This window comes from Lytechinus pictus, chromosome 3 (genome assembly GCF_037042905.1).
Source record: "Lytechinus pictus isolate F3 Inbred chromosome 3, Lp3.0, whole genome shotgun sequence".
In the NCBI taxonomy this organism is placed as follows: domain Eukaryota; kingdom Metazoa; phylum Echinodermata; class Echinoidea; order Temnopleuroida; family Toxopneustidae; genus Lytechinus; species Lytechinus pictus.
In genome coordinates this window covers 42,400,145-42,422,475 of record NC_087247.1, presented here as the reverse complement: position 1 = coordinate 42,422,475, position 22,331 = coordinate 42,400,145, and the positions used below count along the sequence as shown (strand labels likewise).

Here is a 22,331-nt window from a genome sequence, read left to right as displayed (position 1 = left end):
ATCTTAACCTAAGGTTAAGTTTTTGAAATGTCATCATAACTTAGAAAATATATGGACCTAGTTCATGAAACTTAGATATTAGGTTATTCAAGTATTACTGAACATCCTGCTTGAGTTTCACGTCACATGATTAAGGTCAAAGGTCATTTAGGGTCGATGAACTTTGGCCAAATTGGGGGTATCTGTTGAATTACCATCATAACTTTGAAAGTTTATTGGTCTAGTTCATAAAACTTGGACATAAGAGTAAACAAGTATCACGGAACATCCTGTGTGGATTTCAGGTCACATGACCAACGTCAAAGGTCAATGAACTTTGGCCATAATGGGGTATCTGTTGAATTACCATCATAACTTTGACAGTTTATGGATCTGATTCATGAAACTTGGCCATAAGAGTAATCAAGTATCTTTGAACATCCCGTCCAAGTTTCAGGTCACATGACCAAGGTCAAAGGTCATTTAAGTTCAATGAACTTTGGCCATGTTGGGGGTATTTGTTGAATTACCATCATAACTCTGTAAAGTATATTTGTCTAGTTCATAAAACGTGGACATAAGGGTAACCAAGTATCACTGAACATCTTGTGCGAGTTTCAGGTCACATGACCAAGGTCAAAGGTCAGTGGACTTTGGCCATGTTGGGGGTATTTGTTGAATTACCATCATAACTCTGTAAGGTATATTGGTCTAGTTCATAAAACTTGGACATAAGAGTCATCAAGTATCACTGAACATCTCATGCGAGTTTCAGGTCACATGACCAAAGTCAAAGGTCATTTAAGGTCATTGAACTTTGGCCATTTTAGAGGTAATTCTTAGATTGCTGTCATAACCTTCAAAGTTTATAGATATAGTGTATAAAATGTGGATATAGGGGTAATCAAATATCACTGACAAGTTTTAGGTCACATGATCAAGGTCAAATGTCAATGAACGTAGTATTGTATCATTATGTGAATGGTGTTTTTTGTGAATAATTATTTTTTAGTAGTTTTCAAAGTCAGCACTGCTGCTTTATTGAATTGCGTGATGCAGGTGAGACAGCCAGAGGCATTCCACTTTTTTCATTATTTTAGTGTTTTTGACACCCTTATTACATTACGTAAGTAACGTGCCCTGTTTTGAAAAAGACATCCTTTTACGTGTTTTTTTGGTCGTGCATGGTATCCACTCATCAATGCAAGTGCCCCCCCCCCCTATTACACTCCTACATGAAGCAGATCAACAATCAATTGCAAGATATGTGATTGATTTTAGGACCCCATCTGGATTTGCGATTGATCGATTTGTATAATGATGCATCCACCTCCTCTAGTTTTATTTATAATCATTAGATCCATTTCTGAACAGATATTGCTTATTTGATATAATAATCTTTCATTTCCCATGCATATGTGGTTTGTGTCATTTCTTAAAAATTAGGTGGCATGAAGTCAATTTCTGAACGTACATTCCTCTTGGCCAAGTTTGTATATGATCAACTATCTAGTTGGAAGCACCATAATGGGCAGCCAGTTTGTGAGATCTATAACTGCAGTGGTTTTGAAAGCACAGATAACCAAGGTCCTATCATTAACTTTAACTTGCTTCGGTCCAGCGGAGAGCATGCTGGATATGCAGAGGTAACTTGAAATCTTACTAATTCTGATTTTATAGTATCCTTAAAATGTATTAGATACCACTTTTTCATGGTAGCAGAATGGTCACGTGTGTACATTTTTTTTATGATATGAAGGAAAAAGAAATCACTCTTTTTTTCATGAATTTAATGGACTGTAAATAATGATCTCAGAGTTATATCCAAATGTTTAAAATTCAAGTTGATTAATTTTTTTGAACTATGATCTCTGATGTTGAAGGCTATTTACAGTGTTGAGAGCTTAATGGATGCTGATTTGAAACCAACTAGTGTGAGATTATCTGCATTTGATAAACAAATACTTGTTTGAGATAATCTGATCACTTAAACTGTTCCAGAATATTGTAGTGTATTTCTGTATCACTTGTTTCAATTTGTTCCATGCATGCAAGGGCAACAATATCTGGTTTATGTACATTGGGTCACAATCCATGGATATCCATCATAAATCAACCTTTTTTCACTTGTTTGCTTTACATTATTCATCTTGATGAGTATAAAAATTCACAGTATCTAGGTTTTTCTATTTTCATGTTGCTCACTATCTGATAACAAGTAACTTAGTTCAGTCATGTGTTGGGTCTTAATCCATGATGGACATGTAATAGAAAAAGAGTCAATATTTTTACAGGAAGAAATAAAATACCAGTCGAATAATTATTGTCATTATATTATTTCAATTTGTTATGTAGATTTGTAGAATATTCCATAAATATGATATCTATACTTATTTTTCTTCCAATGTACAGTTTGAGAGATTGGCTTCTCTACATGATATTCACCTAAGGACTGGTTGTTTTTGTAATACTGGAGCTTGTCAGTACTACCTTAATATAACGGATCAAGACATCAAGGATAATCTAGATGTGAGTTTGATTACTGCTAACATTTTATTCTGGTGGTATAGAGCGGAAATATTTAACTTTCTACTTTAATATTCAGTGAATGGTAACGCATACATACTATTGTTGACATATGGAAAGCCAAATGTTTTTTCAATTCTGTTATCAGCTTAATTTGAAATATGCACATGTTGATCAATATTTGCACTGTTAACACATATTTCAGTGAAAATTTAAGTTATTTTTGCAATGAAGTGGTGTGAATTTGCAGTTATACTTCTTAAAGCTGTCAGGACAGTTTAGGCTCATGTATTGTTGCTTCATATATTTCCAGTTGTTTATAAGGTCTTGAATAACTTTACATATGGCTTTATGAACATCCCAAAACTATTTCACCTGTGGTCATCAGTATATTTTTTTAATGTATGGTCTTCCATTGCCTAATATCATCTTTTGAAATTCAAGTTTCAAGGTTTGAAACTCAAGTATTTGCTTTCCTAATGTCATGTGTGTTATATTATTCATTTTCTGTTGTGGCTAAAAAAATACTTTTGCAAGTATTTGAAAAAAATTGAGAGAAGAATAAGGTAGCTATGGTATTTGTGCAGTTGTAGTGTAGGTTATTATACAATCATCACATGATACAAGTTCTTTCTCTTTGGCACGACACCTTTGAAATGAGTACGGTATTTTAATATATATACTAATATCTTTCTTTCTCTTTTTCAGGCTGGACATGAGTGCGGTGATGACATGGATCTGATTAATGGCAGGCCTACAGGATCAGTTCGAATCTCATTTGGATATATGTCAAACCAAGAAGATTCTGACAGGTTTCTTACATTTGTCAAAAACTACTTTGTTGAAAAAGAGTGTCAAACAATATTGTGTTCTATGGAACAGAGAGATTTGATGTTGGGAGACACAAGAATAGAACAATTGACAATTTCAGCCAAGTCTATGTCACCTTCTTCATCATCACCAGCACCACCATTAGCACCAACATCATCACCACTACAATCATCATCTGTACTGTCACCACCACCACCACCAACACCATCATTGTTATCATCATCAACAGCATCAAAACCACTACCAACATTACCACCACCATCTTCATCATCTAGACCATCATCACCAACATCCTCAAAAATTGTTTCATCAGGGCCACAGAACTTACCTTCAGTGCGGAATCAGACTGAAAGTGAAACTAGGAGCTCAAAGACAACTTCTCAAGGAGAAAGAACCACCAATGAACAATCCACCACCAATGGTCCAAGACTTTTAAAGATATTTCTTTATCCAGTTAAATCATGTGGTGCCATGGAGGTAAGCAATCATTTCCTGGCTCATGTCTATTTAAAAATCTTTCCATTAACTTTATTTTTTGATAATTTGCCTATTTTAATTATTATTATTCTGCAGGTACATTTTGGGGGAAATATGATTTTTTAATGTTCTCCTCTTATTTATTATTATTTTCACATAAGTTCACCTTTGATCAGATTTCTGCAAGAGAAGATTTTCATAGTCTATCAGTTAACTTTATATATTGGGATGCTTAGCAATATTTAAATTACTTTGATATGGAATGGAAATATTAAGGTCCGTAATAGATGTTACGGGATGATCATTGGTCTTGTGATGACTAAGCTAAAAGGGAGGGATGTTTTGACTGCAGGCCTATCAGTTTTCCCCAGATATACGCCAATCACAGCAAGATTGCACATGATCTGGGAGGTATTAGATTTAAAAGTAGAACTCAACCTTTACATGACGACAACTAGCATACACACAGTCGTAATGTTGCTTTCTTCAGCCTTGTTATTGTGAGACCATTGATTACTCTTTCTTAGATCCAAAAATATGCAGCTCTCAAAAAAGTATGCATAAAATCAAGAACATATGATTAAAAAATCTCAGTTTGTCAGTTTGTCAGTTTGTCATATTTATTCTTCAGGTTTCAGAATGGGAGTTGAGTGAAGCAGGTCTCAAATATGATAGACGATGGATGATTGTCAACGAAGGTGGCGTTTACATGTCTCAGAAACGAATTCCTCATCTATGCCTCATAAAACCATCTATAGACCTTGTCAATAATCAACTGCTTTTAGCCTATAAAGGTAATGCCCCAAATTTCAAACATTTTCCATCACATTCTTGTTTAAGTTCTTTAGCATGATTGTAGGAAAGATATTTGATTGTGTTTAGGTCTCTTGCAGTGTAGAAATTGAGTTGATTCTAGTTATTTAAAGCACTAAGCGCGACAAGGTCCCTGTCATTTGACTTGTTGCCAACAGGTTTCGGTTTTAAGAATATGCAGATTGCTATTGCCATTGAATTTAATAAATTCTCCTTAAGACAACAAGAACACACTTGTCGGGTTTAGGATGGTCCTTCTCAGAACCAACATATGCCCACAAAAGAATGGTTTTATGAAACCAGTACACTCCATCTTTCTTCTTTGCCATTGAAACCTTCAGAAGTTACCGAAGACATTCCTTCCTTGCATTTTTTTTTATACAAATATTAGGTATTTCATTAATATAAACAGAATAAAAATATCCATGATTACTTTTGAAGGCAAATATAATTTCATACATTTCAGTCATGTGAAAAGTCCCCCTTTTTATCCTTTATTCTTCTTTTCTATGTTTTGCAGACAAGGGTCATTTTACATTGCCTCTGGACATCCCCAGATCTTACATCAATGAAACATCCCTTAGTCAAGGCAAAGTTTGTGGTGATAGGTAAGAGCAAATGAGTGGTGTTTCTGGTTTTTTCCCCCATTTACTATAGAACAGTTTACCAAAGAAAATGTTTAATATTGTATGTAATTCTTTCGCACAAAAAAGGAGAAAGTACATACTACATGTACTGTATAACTGAAAACAGGTGTTTGTTAACGGGTTGATTGCTGTACAACTTTTTGAACTAACCAAATGCTAATATCAGTAAACTCATGAAATCAGGAAGTACTTTTGTTGATTAAACATCCAAATAAATAATGAATTATGTGCAGAGACTAAATATGTAGATATTGAGATTTATGTGTGCTAGGAATTTTTTTTATATTTGAAATGCTACTCCTTCAATGCACCTTCGCTTGCATACCGTAAGTAACGGACTATAAACCGCACCCGTGGATTAACCGCACCCCCAACTTTGGACTAAAAAAAAAAAAAAAAAAAAAAAAAAAAAAATCCTTCTCACATTATATTGAGGTACGAAGAAACAAAAACTAAGTTAAAGATTTCAAAGTATCCAAAGAGATTACCGGTATGCGGAAATCTGCTGTTCTTGATCAATTCATCTACAAATGTTAGCAAGAAAGAAAGGTCCCGACAATATTGGCCTCTTACACACTCGCTCACCTCACAGTCACAGTGTACACACACACAGCAATGCCGTTCTTGTACATTGCAAACTACGATACGGTACCACTACCAGTACATCTTATCAAATAATGATCTGTGTCTTTCCCGGCGTAGGAGGCAGAAACATTTACATTTCTTGCATCACAAACTCACAATCACTTTCAGAATTTGTCTAGCATTCAATGTCTTAGCATGAATTTTGGATACGGGATTACAGGAAGGTTAAAAAAACAAAGAAATTGGCATGTTTTACAGTTGTTTTTAAGGCTTTGTGCCGTCTCTCTCGTGCGTGGTGTACATGGTATCTTATGAAAAGCAAACGGAAAGAAAAAATAAGCTGGCGCGAAACGGGACTTTGGAGGGGATCGAGGGTTAAAATGAATAGCGCCAGCTTAAGTCGCACTATAACCACAATACAACGCTAGCTAGCTAGCTCAGCTCACTCAACTTTCGCGCTCGCTCAGCTGTGACAAAATATTACCGAGTATGCTTGGCGTCTCTTTGAAAAGGAACTTCGCTGCTTTGAACCGAGAGTAAAGTCGAAATTAGTGTCATGAAGGTGGGTGCGTTTGTTATGGACAATATTTGTAATAATCGTAATAATCGCTTCTCATTACCCGCGGCTCATACCCCTCTAAACGACATTGCCCTGGGTGGCTACGCCCGGCCACTCGATGTGTTGTGAACTGGCAGACGTCTTACATGTTCGGGCTCAGACCCGTCACCATGGATAAACCGCACCCCCGACTTTTGCTTCTATCCCGCCGAGAAAAAGGTGCGGTTAATAGACCGTTACTTACGGTAATATGACCATTTTCATTAAATAACACCAAAGCATCATGGTACCTGTTTGAAAGTATAAATATTTTTGAAAATATAATTTAATATTTATTTTACTGCAAAGATTTTTTTTCAGTACAGTTTGTCTTCATAGTCAAGGTTAATTTCTTTTTCCACCACTACAGAGTAAATACAATTGATTGTGGAGATGAGGTTGCAGCATGGCTCACAGAGGTCATAGGTCAGCGTTGTCGCCTGCAGCAACAAGATCCAGATTACCACAGATCAAGTAAACTCAACAAAAATACAGGCAAGTATAGCCAAAACTTCAGTGGAACAACTTTTTTTCTTTGAAAGAAACCAACCATGTTTTTTGTAAAATCTGTACTATCAGAAAGGATGGGCTAATTTTCTTTTTAGTACCTAAGCTAATATATAGGTTAAATACCTGGTGTAGGAATGTTGAAATTAATATATTCATTTAGGGAGATGCTGCTGACTGTACTGATTCTGTCCAAAGTTCTGATATTTTTCTGAATGAGAAAAAGTGAAATATTATAGTGTGTTTCTAATTTTGTGTACAATTTGTTGAAGTTATGAATAATCATATTCATGTGTCGTCCAGAAAAGATACACTTCAGCTTCATTTGTCAACACTTGGCACTATCACATAGAGCATTGTTAATTCACAGAAAATTTGACTTTGATTGTCATAAGGGCCATGCCCCCATTACACTACACAGATTTATGTTGATGGGAACTACTATGATGATGAAAACTGGCAAAAATGCTAACCATTTTTGAATTTGGCACCATATCATGATTTGTCTCATTTTGTGTACACAGCCAAGAGAGGATCAGACTGCTCCCTATCCCTTGCCAACCAGTCACAGTACCTCTTAGTGACCGCATCCTCTTCAGCTTCCCTCCTATCGGCAGTCAACCAGTCCTCCAATCAAGAGAGTCATCAGCTCTCACTGGATGACATGATAGCAAGATTTAGATCTAACCTGGTGGTTGAGGGGTGCAGTGCATTTGAAGAGGAATCATGGAGCAAGATAGCCATTGGAGGTCAAGATTTTGAGGTAGAAAGATCTTCTCTTTGATAATGTATCATGAATGAAAGGGCAAAGAAGGGGAGAGGGTAGGATAAGGAGGAGGAAGAATGGAAGCAGAAGAAAGAAGAGATGAAAATAGAAAAACAAAGGAAAGAGGATGAGAACGTGGAAGATGAAAAGAATACTTTCCTTCTTTCCTTGATTATGAATCAATCATACCGTTTCATTCTTCACCTGCTCATTAGGCCTACAAACCACACAGATTTATCAAGATTGTGTCTTGTGTATGGATGGAAACAAATCAGAACAGGGAATGGTATTTGGTTCATTTCAGCAAATCTTCCCGTCCTCAATATAATAGCACATATTGTATTGAATGAGGTGGGGATGTGAATCATGAACAGTTTCCTTTAAGAAACATTCAAGCAAATTATCAGTGAAGCTCTTGGGCTCATCATGTTGAAATGAGCTAAATGGGAAACTTTGCCATGCATGTTTCATACCCATTACATTATCAAAATCTTCATATACTGAGTGAAAAGAAAGCAGAATTGATAAAAACATGTTTACTAAATTCAAGGTTTTTCAAAGCCTGCACTTCTACCGTGTTTTAACCTTGCAAGAACATGATCATGTTCATGTTGAATTATTAAATGTTACCCATCACTGTTTTTTTTATTGATCAAATAAAATAGGTAGTAATTACAGATATTTTCCAATTTTGTACTTGTTATGTAGGTCAAAGGATGCTGTAACCGTTGCCAAATGATCTGTATCAACCAAGACACTGCAGCAAAGGGTACTGAGCCTTTGTGTACACTATCAGCTGTCAGAAGTAAAAAGGTAAGAACTAATGTACTAATGAACTAATAATCTCTGGGAGCTATTCCACAGAGTTATTTGTGACTAAAAATGGTATTTAGATTCCAAGTAGTTTACGGTATATAATGCATCATTACATTAGTCAGATCATACTCAAGGGATGCATATCTCGTCATATTCATCAATTAGATTACATGTTAAATGTTATGTATGTGTTGGCACTTAAACACGACTGTAAGGGTTTGTAAAACAGCTCCCTAATTGAACTATTGGTATTTAATTTACAAGTAGAATTGAAAAATATTTGTACAGGTGACAATGCTCAAGTAGAATCTTTTGGGACCATTGAAATCTGTTTGACTCAGAAGATGTAGCTAAGACATGTTTTGTATACTCTGGTCCGACATAAAGCTTTGAGTTAGGCAATTATTTCGCTTAAATGCAGTCTACTCTACCTGTTCTTTGGTATATATCAGTTAGACATCAATAACCTAGACAAGGTTTGGTCCTTTTTTAACAACACACCACCCTAGAAAGTCTCTGGTATATTATATTTGTCACCTACGTGTATATTGGAAGGAGAAGATGAAATCTAGCATTCCATAACAGTGCAAGTTAATTTTTTGTTTATCACAGACTTCGCCTAGATTTAACATATAAGAAAAACCACCCGTTAATTTGAATTCATAAAGATGGCTCTCTGCAGCCGTGATATGAAATAATTGTTTTTATGCAGATTTTATAGGTCAGTTATGCTTCATTGGGTGATTTCAAGTTCAGTGTTGACATTTTGGTGTTGGTGTGAGGTCAGTTTTTACACGATTATAACACCAAACATAAAATGAAGATGGTCTCAAAAAGTCACTCACTAGTTGTTGAGATGTCAATAATGTGATCTTGATCAGTTTTTTAAACTCTGAAGTTTTGGAGCTAGGGGAAGCAATCCAGATTTCGACACCAACACCAAGGTCAAAACCGTACTTGAAATCACCCACTGACCTTATTTATAAATTAAGAGTCCAGTAATTGAAAGGTGCTTTTCTCACAAGACTCAGATTAAAGTCACACTTCTTACTACTTTTTCTGCTATATAATAATGAGCCCATTATTGTGAATTAATGAGTCTACGTTGATGCTGAAACCATAGTAACAAGCATGAATGTAGGGTCCTGTGACAAAAGTGTGCATCTGTTATTGGACTCATTCTCAAATCTCAATATTAAAGTACATGTATAATTCTGCATATAAACCATGATCTCAGACTTTGGTTTCAGAACCACCTCTGTGAATCTGGGCTGTTTTGTCTTGTATCATTCCAGATATTCTTTGGGGTCCATCTGATGAATAGTGCTATGTTAAAGGAAGGAGTCAAGCTTAAGAAAGGTGATGCAGTGAAGGTTCTTCATAGAATTGCTTCATCAGAGACTACTGTATGATGTCAAGAAACATGCAAATGAAGTTGAATTAAAGTGTTATACGGTTTATACCTGTTCAAACCCTTGGCTCTCATGCAGAAAGTAATGCTCTATTGGAAAACCAGACCCCTCTGCATGCATCCTGTTGCGAGTACAAAGTGTAAATAGTACACTCTGAATTGCATGGATTTGGAGTGAGTGGATTGGCTGTGGTTGGGGGTCCAATGGTTCTGGATTTAATTTAGGTCCTGGAAATTAATTCAAGAGTCTCGAAAGACTTGAATTTAAGTCTGCTCTGGGGGGGGGGGGGGGGTAACAGAGATAATGGCATTGAATAACACAAATCCGTTACCAATACAAGTGAATAGGAAAGATGTTTCTACAGCAGAGGAGTTCAAGTACCTTGGTAGTGTTGTCACAAGTGGTGGTGGGGCAGAAAATGACATCAGAAATCGTCTGAAAAGCAAATGTATCCTTTAGAATGTTGAGCAAAATTGGGAGATCACAGCAGCATAGTACAAGAACAAAGCTGTGTCCTCTCCAATTTTATCTGACCTAAGCTGCAGTTGGGCTAGATTTATGTTACATCCGTGCAGATTAGAGTGTAGTGTAAGGCTGGATCTATCATGATATGTCACCACTGAATAAAAAAATGTAATCTGAAATGTTTGTGTTGAGAAGTAACTAGCACCAATATGAATTTTTTTGTCAAGTTTTTATTCATAATTTGTCTGAAATATGAAGATTTTTTTTTGGAAAAATGACACCTAAATATTTTCAGGTCCTGATGACAAAGCAATGTGATGAAGGGGTATGACATTCTCATTTGTTTGATATCAAATTCGTCTTGATAGCACAAATATTTTATAAGATACAGTGAATTTTATGATGTTTGGTGTAAACTTTTCTTTGAATTTCCTGGGTGTATGTAAACTGGCCCAACTGTATATGCTAACTTCCAAATCAACACAATAATTTGCATTTTGATATGTTTAACCAACATTTCCATATGTTACTTTAGTTGCTTATGAATATATTTTCATCTTGGTAAATCTTTTGGTTCTTTATGTCACTGTTTAATATTTTATGTTCACCTACCCTGCCCTGCTTGAGCCAGTAGTATGGCAATTTTTTGGGCTGTCTTACAAAGAGTATTTGATCCAATCAACCTCAAGTATATGGAAATCCATTGACATCATAATTTTTCTACAGGAAATTTGCACAATGTCCTAATTTGTAAACAAAGAGAAGCACAACAAATTTTGAAGAAAACTATGAATATACATCATGTCTAGAATTCTTTTTGAACAAACATGTATTTTAGATGTTGACATTGCTGGCTTTCCATCATTGTAGTTAATCGGATCAATCGTAACTCATTGTAAGTCGGGGCCCTGGGGAGCGTTTCATCAACATTTTCACCCGACAAGTTGTCATCTGACATCTTTCCCTGATTTTGATTGGCTGAGAGGCATTGTTCCTATGGTAACTGTAATGTCTGACAAGTCCTTCCATGAAATGCCCCCCTGGTCTATTGTTTACTACTTCTTACCCAATGTATGAAATGTACCTGTCTTGTACTGTTCCTTTTTTAATATCCATTTAATGAGTGATGCAAAACAACTTTATATTGGGGTGCAATAAAGTCAGTACTTATGTCATAATTTTATATTTTGAGATTCATCATTAATATCATATCTATTGATATGCCATGTTGCTAGATATATAGTCATTGTTGTACAGGAATGAAATATATTTATTTTAAAAAGTGTTAGAAATGTGGTGTATTAACATTATATACTGCTTTATTCCATTTGTACATTATCAGACAGTACACATATTTAATTTTATAAAAATATTTTATAAATTGTGACTTTACAAGGGATATTTTCACAGATCTCTCACTCATGACAATGGTAAATTCTGTGGCTTATAATAAATTTGAATGAACACAATTTCCAGCATGTTAGAATAATGCTTGTTTTTCAAGTAATTGATAATATAGTTGTCTTTGTCTTATTCATTTGACAACTGTGAATGACTGATTAGCTCAGTAATAATTGGTGTTGGGATAAACAAACTTTATTTTACTGCAGAAATAGCATTGACGTCGTACATAAGCCAAATGGATAAATGTGAATTAAACTTGACATTAAGCTTGCCAAAATGAAATTATGCATTAATGAATCATATTTATATACTAGTCATTTTACCCACCTTTCATATTCTTTATCATGTTTTCTATTATCTTGCGCAAGGCATTTTCATTATATTTCTATTTAATATTAATTGTAGAAAACAATCAGTCAATAAAATTGTCAGCAGATTTTTCAGAATGACTGCCACCATTGTATGGAAATGAAATTTGTTTAGCTCATGTTTATTTTTTTGAGCCATGGTGTTAAGAATGCCTGTCTCGCTTTATAAAGAAATGTCTTCAATCAGAAATCAGATTGTGTCAAAACCGACATGAACTCGTACAAAATCAGTGTTTCCTTGGTCCCGAGCTCTCACAGAAGAAACTAGTTGTCCTTGTATGCTTGACCATCCATACAGTGTTCATGAAAGAAGAGTAGTGAGTTTCATTCATCAGTAATGGTGCAAGTAAGACCCATCAATGCCCAAAACATTGTACCATAAATTGGTCATATTTGACAGACACAAAGTCATTTCCAAGCACCTTTTGATCTCCAGTTCAAGAATTCTTCAAACTCTGCCTCATCTCCACTCTCATCAAGTTCATTTCCACCTTGTTTCCTCTCTCCATCTTTCATTCTGTCTTCAGCCTTTGATTTCAGTTCATCTTTCTTGTCCCATAGTGTCTCCACTTTGGCAAAACATTGACTGGAAAATAAGAGTACAGAACATAAGGAAAACTTCATCATTTCCACTTTGGCTTTTCAAGAAAATTATCATGATATCCTTCCTCTGGCCCAAATTCTACTTGGATAATGATTTGGAACAACACCCTGGTGGAGAGTGGAAATTATTAATTGTTAATGTATTGACATGATGAGACAGTAAATTTGAACAAGAATTGAAAATCTGATGATGTATATTCTGCAACTTTGAAAAAAATAAATAGACATTGATGGAACAAGGTGTAGAAATAATATTTCATCATGACAGTGGGATGCCCCATTCCACAAATGTCACAATGGCAATGAATATTCTTGTAATTAAAGTGCTGAAGTTTATTATATTGCAAGAAATATAATTATAACTGATATATCAACCTCAATAAAGCATTCTTGTTACAATCAGAGCCATTTGTAAAATGAAAAGAGAGGGTGAGAGATGTGTACCCAATAAACCAGACCTAGCAGAATTCACTGACTGAAATAAATGAATCAGTAAATCTAGGTCATCACATGTAACAAAGTATGAAAAAGAGCTTACATTTGTTCATCTATTTCATCAATATTTCGTTCTGTCTGTGCTGCCTCATCATCTTCCTCTGCCAGAGTTTCTGACACCTGGGAATGAAAAACAAACAGATTTTTTATATCTGACTTAAAATCTTGATGTAATTATCATGAATAATGGTTAATGTTGTCACATATAACATACATATATATTCAGATTTATATTCAATTAAAAACTGAAAAAAAATATCCAAATTCCATGTCTTTATATCGAAAAAAGTAAAAATCATTCATTATAAAAATTTAAGGTGGTGGTGAAGCTGATGATGGTAAAGCTGCTAATAATGATAATGATGGTGATGAAAGTGATGATAGTGGTGGAAATTGTGCTGGTAAAGATGTAAAAGATGATGATGGTATTGCTGTTTATGATGATAGTCATTACCTTCATGCCAATATTTGATGTTAATGATGATGAGTGAAGAAAGTGATGATGGTAATGCTACTGATGTTGATGATGATGATAATAGTGATGCCTAGATGTGATGATGATGAAAATGGTGGTGATGGTAGTTATGGTGAGTTTGGGGGGCTTACTATTCGCAACCTATTGCCTAATTCTGAAATATTGGATTGGCAATTATTGGGATTTCAAGGGCTACATTTTTAATTTCCAAGGCTATTTTGACCAGTTCGGGGGGTGAAATCGCCCTGAGCCCCCATGTAATTTTTTCCCCTGGTGATGGAGGTGAAGGTGATGATGATAATGACGGGGGTTACCATAGTGCCAACAATAATGATGACAATGAAGAGAGGAGGATGGAAGTAAATAATTATGAGGATGATGGGGATAGTGGTAATGCGCATATAATCATGACGATGATAAAACTGATGATATTTATGATGACAATGATGGTTGTGGTGATGATGTTTAAGATAATGATGGTGATGAAGATGATGATAGCAGTGATGATGATGGTGGTGCTCTTCAGAAAGCATAACACTGACCTGTTGCTGTGTTTCCATCTCTTTCTGAAATTTCTCCCATTCCTCTTCCATTGTGTTCCTCACTTCTACTTTCCGTACCTAGATAAAAAAGAAAATTATTGTATATCACATGACTTCCCATTAATACTAGTAAGTCAGATAGTTGATGAAAGAGAATATTTTTCTCTTCATAGAAATAAAAATAAAAGAAAGCAGCTCAATTCAATATGATGATGACATTTTGATCAATCAAAAGGTTTTTAATCAACCCTGCCAAAATCAAATTTAAAGGGGCTACAAAATTACTTAAGACTCCAACTACAGTTGACAGTTGAACATATTTAAAGTTAACAACAACCAATGGTGTGTTGCAAGAAATTTCATAACTGATTATAATTTTTCAGTGAACATTGAAACTAAGCAAATCAATTAGTACTTTCTGTAGCAAGAAGCAGGCCAGCAATTGATTCAAAATTCACATTAATTGCAAAATGTATGGTTGATTTTCAGACCTAAAAATGACTTGCAATCAACTATTAATTTCTTGAAATCTTCACTTAGATTTGGGAAATCATTTGATGTAAAGTATGTAAAGTTAATTCAATTAGAGTCAATTTAAAATGATACCTTTGCATCCTGCACAGGATCATCAAAGAAACCTTCTGGAAGAACCTCTGACATTGGCTTACTGTACAGAAAAAGAGAATAAGAAAACCTTGAATTGGATCTGAAGATCTCAATGTTGAAGCTATCATAATACTACTACTACTAATAATAATTGGCTTTTATATAGCGCTTTATCAATCTACGACTGTCAAAAGTGCTTCACAAGTATTACCTGGTCACTGAATTCATAGTTTTTTTTTCTCAGCCTGTTAGGCGCTGTCTTGCTCAACTAACCACAATGACGGTTGTTTCCTACCGGTACCCAATTACAGTAGCACCTGGGTGAGAGTGGCAAAGTGTGGATTGACATGTTGTCAAAGGACGCTAGGCCATGTTGGAATTCGAACACATGACCCTCTGATTACAAGGCGAGAGTCAGGACTGCTACACCACGGCGCATCCATACCATTAAAATACAAAGATACAAGAAATACAAGCTCTAGGAGGTAGGACTAAAATTATCTTGGATAGGGAATTAAGGGATGTGTCTCTCAGGAGTTTGAAGTAGGACCGATAGCTTTCCCACTTAAAATAAATTTTACTATCCATGCATGTACTTACTGAATATATTTTTATCAAATAGAAATGAGCTTGAAATAATGTGTCTGATTATATATAGAGTGCACAGGTCAATTCTTTTCTAATTTCTTAAGAAAATTGCATTTTATTGAATTTAAAATCACATATACCTGGTATTAACATACAGGGGACCTGCTCACATGTGCTGTCACAACATTAAAACTTAATAGACCCATAACTCTGTATTTCTTTGATGGATTTTCATCAAACCAAAGTGTTTCTCTAATCTTTACTTCATTAAAAACAATTTGAAGTCAGTGTAAACACTATTTGCATTATATGGCTTAAATATTTATAGAAAAATCACTTTTGATGACAGGATTTACTTACTTGGTCAGGTCCTGTTCCTCTTTTCCTGAAGGCTCTTCTGATGCATTATTTGAGGAAGCACTGCTGTCAAAAAAGTCTGCAAATAAAATTTTGGAAAATCATATTTAATGCTTTCAGAATCTTGCTAAAAAAAAAAGCAAAACACAATCAAATGTATTACAAGAAACGTAATCACCAATCCACTATTGTAAGCATGATACACTGATGTAGAACATTTATTTCTATCCCTATAACTTGCTATGTATTTATGGTGAAGGTCATAATGCAAAACAAAAATGGTACTAGTGCACATCATGGCATCATAATAGTTTAAACTTCACTTCAGTATGTATTACTACTTATTATAAATGCAAGTATGCAAATAACATGCTTCTGAAGCTAAATTTTAGTAGTAACAGTATACAAATAGCGAATAGGCATGAGTGCGATGGTGCGAGATTTCGCATGAGGTGAAAGAAAGATGCTCTATTCAACGAGACGTTGAATAGAGCGTTTCTTTCTTTCACCGAATGCGAAATCTCGCACCATTGCACGAATAAGAATATTTGCTATTTGTGTTGTACAACGCCTCGGAATTTGACGAAAATATGAAAAAAACAAGTTTATCCCTATAGTAATCTATGAAAAGGGAGCAAAAATACTGAAAGCGGAAATCAAAATCCCACAAGCGCACATGACCTTGGGCAGCATTGCGCATTTAGCCAGCAGGCTTATACGCGCATTGCACCTTAATTTTTACTGAGCGCAATGAATTAAATCGTATTGTGACGTCACCTCCTAAAGCCGTGCAATGGTACATTTTGGATGGTACGTCTTTTGTGCATTGGTACGAATGTTTGACATTCAGCCTCCCATTTGCTCGCGTACAACAAGCTAAGTAGATGTTGTACAATGAACAATAATACTGAGAGACATTCTTTGGCAATAAGCTGTAGTATTAAGTTCTGACATAAGCCAGCCAAATGTACATATAAGAAAATGAGCTAAAAATCAAATACCCCTGAAAAATGCTAGCATCAATAAGCACACATGGGCATTTGTTATACACTGAAGAAAAGAACTATTTTTATGTCAGAATGTCTTGCTTATTATTTTGTTTAATACTGAGCTATTGTTCATTTTCTCTCAGATAAATTTGACACATGATATTCATTCATACACACTAAAACTTGGTAGTCATTTTATAGGATTCTGTTAAAATTCTTATTTTTGATACCACACCTAGATTTCAAACAATATATATATTTTTTTGTAATGTGAGTAGATTCACACCTGCTGGAAGTCCCGATGGTATGACATCATTTGACCTCTTGACCTGTGATGAAGATGTACTTGATGTAACCGTCTTTGATGTGGATGATGATGTTCTTTTAGGATTGTCAAAGAAGTCTGCTGGAAGTCTACAAGGATAGAAAACATAGCAGATTTAAATAACACAGAGAAAACTTAAATAAATTTAATTTCACAAACACATACACATGTAGTAAAGTGTTTTTAAGTTCATGAAGAGGGGGACTTCTATTACTATTATTATGAAGAACTAAGAGAAAAACATCAAACCCATTTTGATGAATTATAATTACAAAGTAAAATACAATGAATGAAAAGAAAATGAATAAGAGATTCATTTAGAATTGCTGGATTTAACACAAACAATACACAATACATCATAAATGTATCAAAAAATATTAAACTGTTTGAATATTAGTGAAGAAGGGACATTGATTAGCTTTAAAAAAATTGATAAATATTTCAAGTTTCATGCATTTTCTATGAGTTACTATTATGCAGGTAACTGGAAAGTGGAAACACTACATTGCTATTCCTGGGTATTGAAACTTACTTGTCTTGTGGTGTTTCTTCATTGTCTGATTCCTCAGATGAAGAGTCATCATATGGCAGACCAACTAGATATCAAAACAGAAAAAAAAAATGAAATAACATATCATAAAGTACTATCTAGGTACATATTACTGGTGTGTCAGGTTTTAGGATTTATGCACAATTCCCATTTTGAATAAATTCATTTTTGAAAAATATAGACAAAGAATAAGAAATATCCATCAGCTGTGTATTAAATCAATGGGTCTACTGTATGTATAACATTATCTCATCTTAATGAAGCTCAAATAAACAATTCTACTACAATCTACTGGATGCCTGATCATGAAATTTAAATATAACCAGTGAGGCTGGTTATAACCCTATGTTCGGGCAGGCAAATCTGCCACTGCCTTTTTGATGAACCTGAGGCCTATTGTTGATACATATTTTACTTTAGATGGACATTTACGGTACACTCCAGCTTTATTTTCATTTACTGTATACAATCAGGGGTTGGTTCCCCTTCATGACAAGAATCATTAATCCTCTTAACTCAAATATAGTGACTTTCAGTCCCTCCTTCAGAAAAAAAATGGATCCACTGCTTGTTAGATTTTACAATTTCTTTCTATGGCAACTTAAACATTTCTAATTTAGTGTCATACTCATTTTTGTATTCACTTTTATTATAAACTACTACTAATAACATGAATCTTTAATAAAGCTAAAGATAAGTCCTCACTTCTTGGTTTCTTTAGTATGCCTTTGACTGGTTGTGCAGTAGTATCCGGTTCTGCCTTTCGTTTGATAGTAGTTGTTGAAGGCTGTGGCACTGGTTGTGCATTACTTCTCACAGGGTGTGTACTAACTACTTTACTACCAACTTGCTTTCCAGTCTTCAGCAATAATACATTCTGCGAGGAGAAAATATAATGGATTTCACACATCTTTTACACTTTTCTGTATTTTTATCAATGAAATTTCTCGTCATTCTGATCACCTATGATAATATATGAATGCACATGTAGGTGGATCAATAAACAGTAGTATCAATGACTTGTAGAGTGCACCATATTGAGCTGGCCACTTATAATAAAAAATCAAAATGTGGATTTGTAGAGTGACAATTGCTCCAAGGACATACATCCTCCCCCCTTCATCATCCAGTTTAATAATAAATGTAAATCAATTTAAACAAGTGGAGAACCTCTGGCAGTCTCACCTGCATCACGCGATTCAATATAGCAGCAGTGCTGACTATGAAAACTACTATAAAATAATTATTCACAAAAAACACAATTCATATAATAATACAATACTATGTTCATTGACGATAAATGACTTAGTCATGGCAGTAATATAATAATTACCTCCAAAGTGGCCAAAGTTCATTGACTTTAAATGACATTTGGCTTTGGTCATGTGCCCCGAAACTCGCATGAGATGTTCAGTGATATTTGATTACTCTATGTCCAAGTTTTATGGACTAGATCCATACACTTTTGGAGTTATGATGGTAATTCAACACGTACCCCCAACATGGCCAAAGTTCATTGACCTTTGACCTTGGTCATGTGACCTGAAACTCGCACAGGATGTTCAGTGATAATTGATTACTCTTTATGTCCAAGTTTCATGAATCAGATCCATAAACTTTCAAAGTTATGATGGTAATTCAACAGATACCCTCAACATGGCCAAAGTTCATTGACCTTTGACCTTAGTCATGTGACCTGAAACCCGCACAGGATGTTCAGTGATACTTGATTACTCTTATGTCCAAGTTTCATGAATCAGATCCATAAACTTTCAGTTATGATGGTAATTCAGCAAATACCCCCCAACTTGGCCACAGTTCAATGACCTTAAATGACCTTTGACCTTGATCATGTGAACTGAAACTCACACATGATATTCAGTGACACTTGATTACTCTTATGTCCAAGTTTCATGAATCAGATCCATAAACTATAAAAGATAAGATGGTAATTCAACAGATAACCCCAACTTGGCTAAAGTTCATTGACCCTAAATGACGTTTGACCTTGGTCATGTGACTTAAAACTCTGGCAAATGTTCAGTAATATTTGATCAGCCTTATGTCTAAGTTCCATGAACTAGGTCCATATACTTTCTAAGTTATGCTGTCATAACAAGAACTTAACCTTTGGTTAAGTTTTGGTGTTGACGCCGTCGCCATAAAAAAAGTGGTGCCTATAGTCTCACACTGCTATGCAGGTGAGACAAAAAGGAATCAGTTTGAACTTATATTAAAGAGCACACTGACTGCAACTATGTTCATGAAACTTTATGCATATAAAAGAGGAATTGTTTCTTGACTAATGAATCATGAAAAGCCTCAAGTAAAAAAAAAAGAGAGAATGATGAATAATCCTGTCATGGGGTGAAAAAACAAATTATTTGTAATTATAATCAAGAAAAAATAGTGAAGGTGATGATACAAAATAGAAAGGAGATGGGGAAGAAAAAGGAGGTGGAGAAATACAAATTATGTAGAATATATATTACTTACATCTTTATGTTTCTTTCCTTGAATATGAGCTGTCCACAGTATTTCATTCTTCACCTGCTGATTACAAACTACACAGATTAACTGACCAAGGTTGTTATACGTATGTCAGTGTTAAGGAATTATTTAGTTCTTAACAAAACATTAAGTTTGACCTTTATCAGATATCCAGAACAAAATAAACAAAAACTCGCAAGCTATGACCATTTCAATCACAAAATAGCATTACAACTGCAACTCTGTAGTCTGTTCAAAACATTGATTTTTCACAATAATTTTACAACTGGATCCCCTGAATTGTGTCTTAGTGAATGCCTGGATGTAATTCCATAAATCGAAATTGTAATTGCCAAGATCTTTCTTCTATTTCTGTCATATTCATTGACAATGATAATATTATTTTGATCATCCCATAACTATCATCTCTTATAATACCCCAAATTATATCACAATATCATGGTCCCTAGTAAACGTGATGAAAACTTGCAGGAGTAACTGTTCCTAACTTTTAAATTATTAATTTGAAATAAAACTAAATTTTGCAACTTTCTTTGCACTAAGACTAAGTAACATGACCAACAATATTTACATTTACTACTCTATCATTTTATCCATCCATCAAGATCAACTAGACCTGGGTAGGGGTTTCATAAAGCTGATCAATTGTGAATTTATACAAAAGAAAATAGATTTAGAGGATCTAAATTTTTGTGTTTTGACCAGACAGGTATCAGATAGAAACTTTCTCTAGATTATTCGGACAGTAAAATAATAATAAAAAGAGACTGGGCCGGGCTGGGCTAAGACTAAGTAAATAAATATTTGCTTAGCCTTGAGTTGCACTGGCCGATTTAAATTTTATGGCAGCTGAACACAACAAGGAATTTGGCAATACGATGCATGCCTTTCTCGAGTAAAACAAAAATAGCAGCGAATTCACCAAGTTAAGACTAATACTAGACCCTAAACTAATATTAATAGTCAAACCTAAACTAGGGAGTTCGGTGAAAATGCCACTTTCAGAATTTGTATCTGTCTGTGCACCCATGTACAAAACAAATATGAAGCCATTAAATTTAAAGGAGGAGGAAAAACCCTATAGAAACCTATACCATGAGAAACTTTGAAGTTTAATGAATAAAATGATGTATAATTCAAGGGAATGCCTTGCCCCGCAAAGCAGCGCATTGCACTTTTTAAAAAAGTATTGCACAGTCCCATTCATTGCATTTTGTGTAAGTTATGAAAATCTACTTTTTGCTGTAAATAAAATCTGCACATTCTACCGTTTAAACAGAAATATCTCTGTCAATATTTGTCATCATGAGTCGATTTATGCACCATTCTTTTTCTTATTTCACAAGCATTCCATTGGTACCAAATTTGTTGGGATTCCTTCAAGATTTCAAAAAGCAACTGTCTCCCCCACTCAAACAAGCCTTTAAAAAAAATTTGACAGAACAAAATCTGCATATTTTCCCCTGTAAATTGGAATATCTCCGTCAATATATCAGACAATGAGTTAAATGAAGCACCATTATTTTTCTTATTTCACAAGCTTTCCAATGATATCAAATTTGTTGGGATTCTTCAAGATTTTAAAAAAATCACCGAACTCCCTACCTATACTAATAGTAATACTAACCTCGCAATACGTGTGAGTGTCCCTACCTAAACCGTTTTGAGTAAACGCCAATCAAATGACCAACGTAAACTTAATAACATGGGACTACAATAATTCAAGACAGTAAAATAACTCGAGGCTTTAGCTCTGACAATGGCCGAATTTATTAATTTCTTGCCTGAAATACTATTTTAAAGGATATTTTGCTAATGGTGATTCAATTCTCTTGACACTGCTTTGCTTTGCAGCCTTTTGCTGTCTCATTAACTCCCGAAGATCTACCTTCTTTTTCCCACTGGAGGCTGCCATTTTGTCTACGAACGGTGCGGTAACGTCAAGGGCGCCAGCATAAGTCCAAAGTTAGAACGGAGGAAAAAATATGCGGAGAGAGCTAGCAGGGGGTTAATACACAAAATTTGGTGTTCAATTTTCACATTTCTGTACATGGCTGCTCTCGTACTGTAAAATGCTATTTTCCCACTCCCCGTTC

The 22,331-nt window shown here is 34.8% G+C and overlaps 2 protein-coding genes across 4 annotated transcripts in view; one reads left to right on the top strand and one right to left on the bottom strand.

Annotated features, from left to right (window-relative positions):
- Positions 1-12,300, top strand: part of LOC129257200 (molybdenum cofactor sulfurase-like) — a 21,227-nt gene extending 8,927 nt beyond the window's left edge. For 2 of the 3 annotated variants that reach the window (XM_054895478.2, XM_064097101.1), the window contains exons 5-13: positions 1,426-1,625; positions 2,392-2,508; positions 3,214-3,813; positions 4,445-4,607; positions 5,147-5,234; positions 6,827-6,951; positions 7,488-7,726; positions 8,438-8,542; positions 9,841-12,300. In XM_054895478.2, the coding sequence (XP_054751453.2) occupies positions 1,426-1,625; positions 2,392-2,508; positions 3,214-3,813; positions 4,445-4,607; positions 5,147-5,234; positions 6,827-6,951; positions 7,488-7,726; positions 8,438-8,542; positions 9,841-9,957 (1,754 nt within the window). In that variant the 3' untranslated portion in view covers positions 9,958-12,300. Of the gene's footprint in view, positions 1-1,425; positions 1,626-2,391; positions 2,509-3,213; positions 3,814-4,444; positions 4,608-5,146; positions 5,235-6,826; positions 6,952-7,487; positions 7,727-8,437; positions 8,543-9,782 lie in introns of all 3 variants that reach the window. The other variant, XM_064097100.1, reaches the window with a different exon arrangement.
- Positions 10,825-22,194, bottom strand: LOC129257202 (zinc finger protein 830-like). The gene is made up of 10 exons (XM_054895479.2): positions 22,044-22,194; positions 20,221-20,320; positions 18,430-18,601; positions 17,707-17,770; positions 17,136-17,263; positions 15,864-15,939; positions 14,916-14,976; positions 14,310-14,387; positions 13,336-13,412; positions 10,825-12,780 (listed from the first exon to the last, which is right to left on the bottom strand). The coding sequence occupies exons 1-10, from the start codon at positions 22,148-22,150 to the stop codon at positions 12,603-12,605; spliced, it is 1,041 nt and encodes a 346-aa protein (XP_054751454.2). The 5' UTR covers positions 22,151-22,194; the 3' UTR covers positions 10,825-12,602.
- Positions 22,195-22,331: the final 137 nt, after the last annotated feature.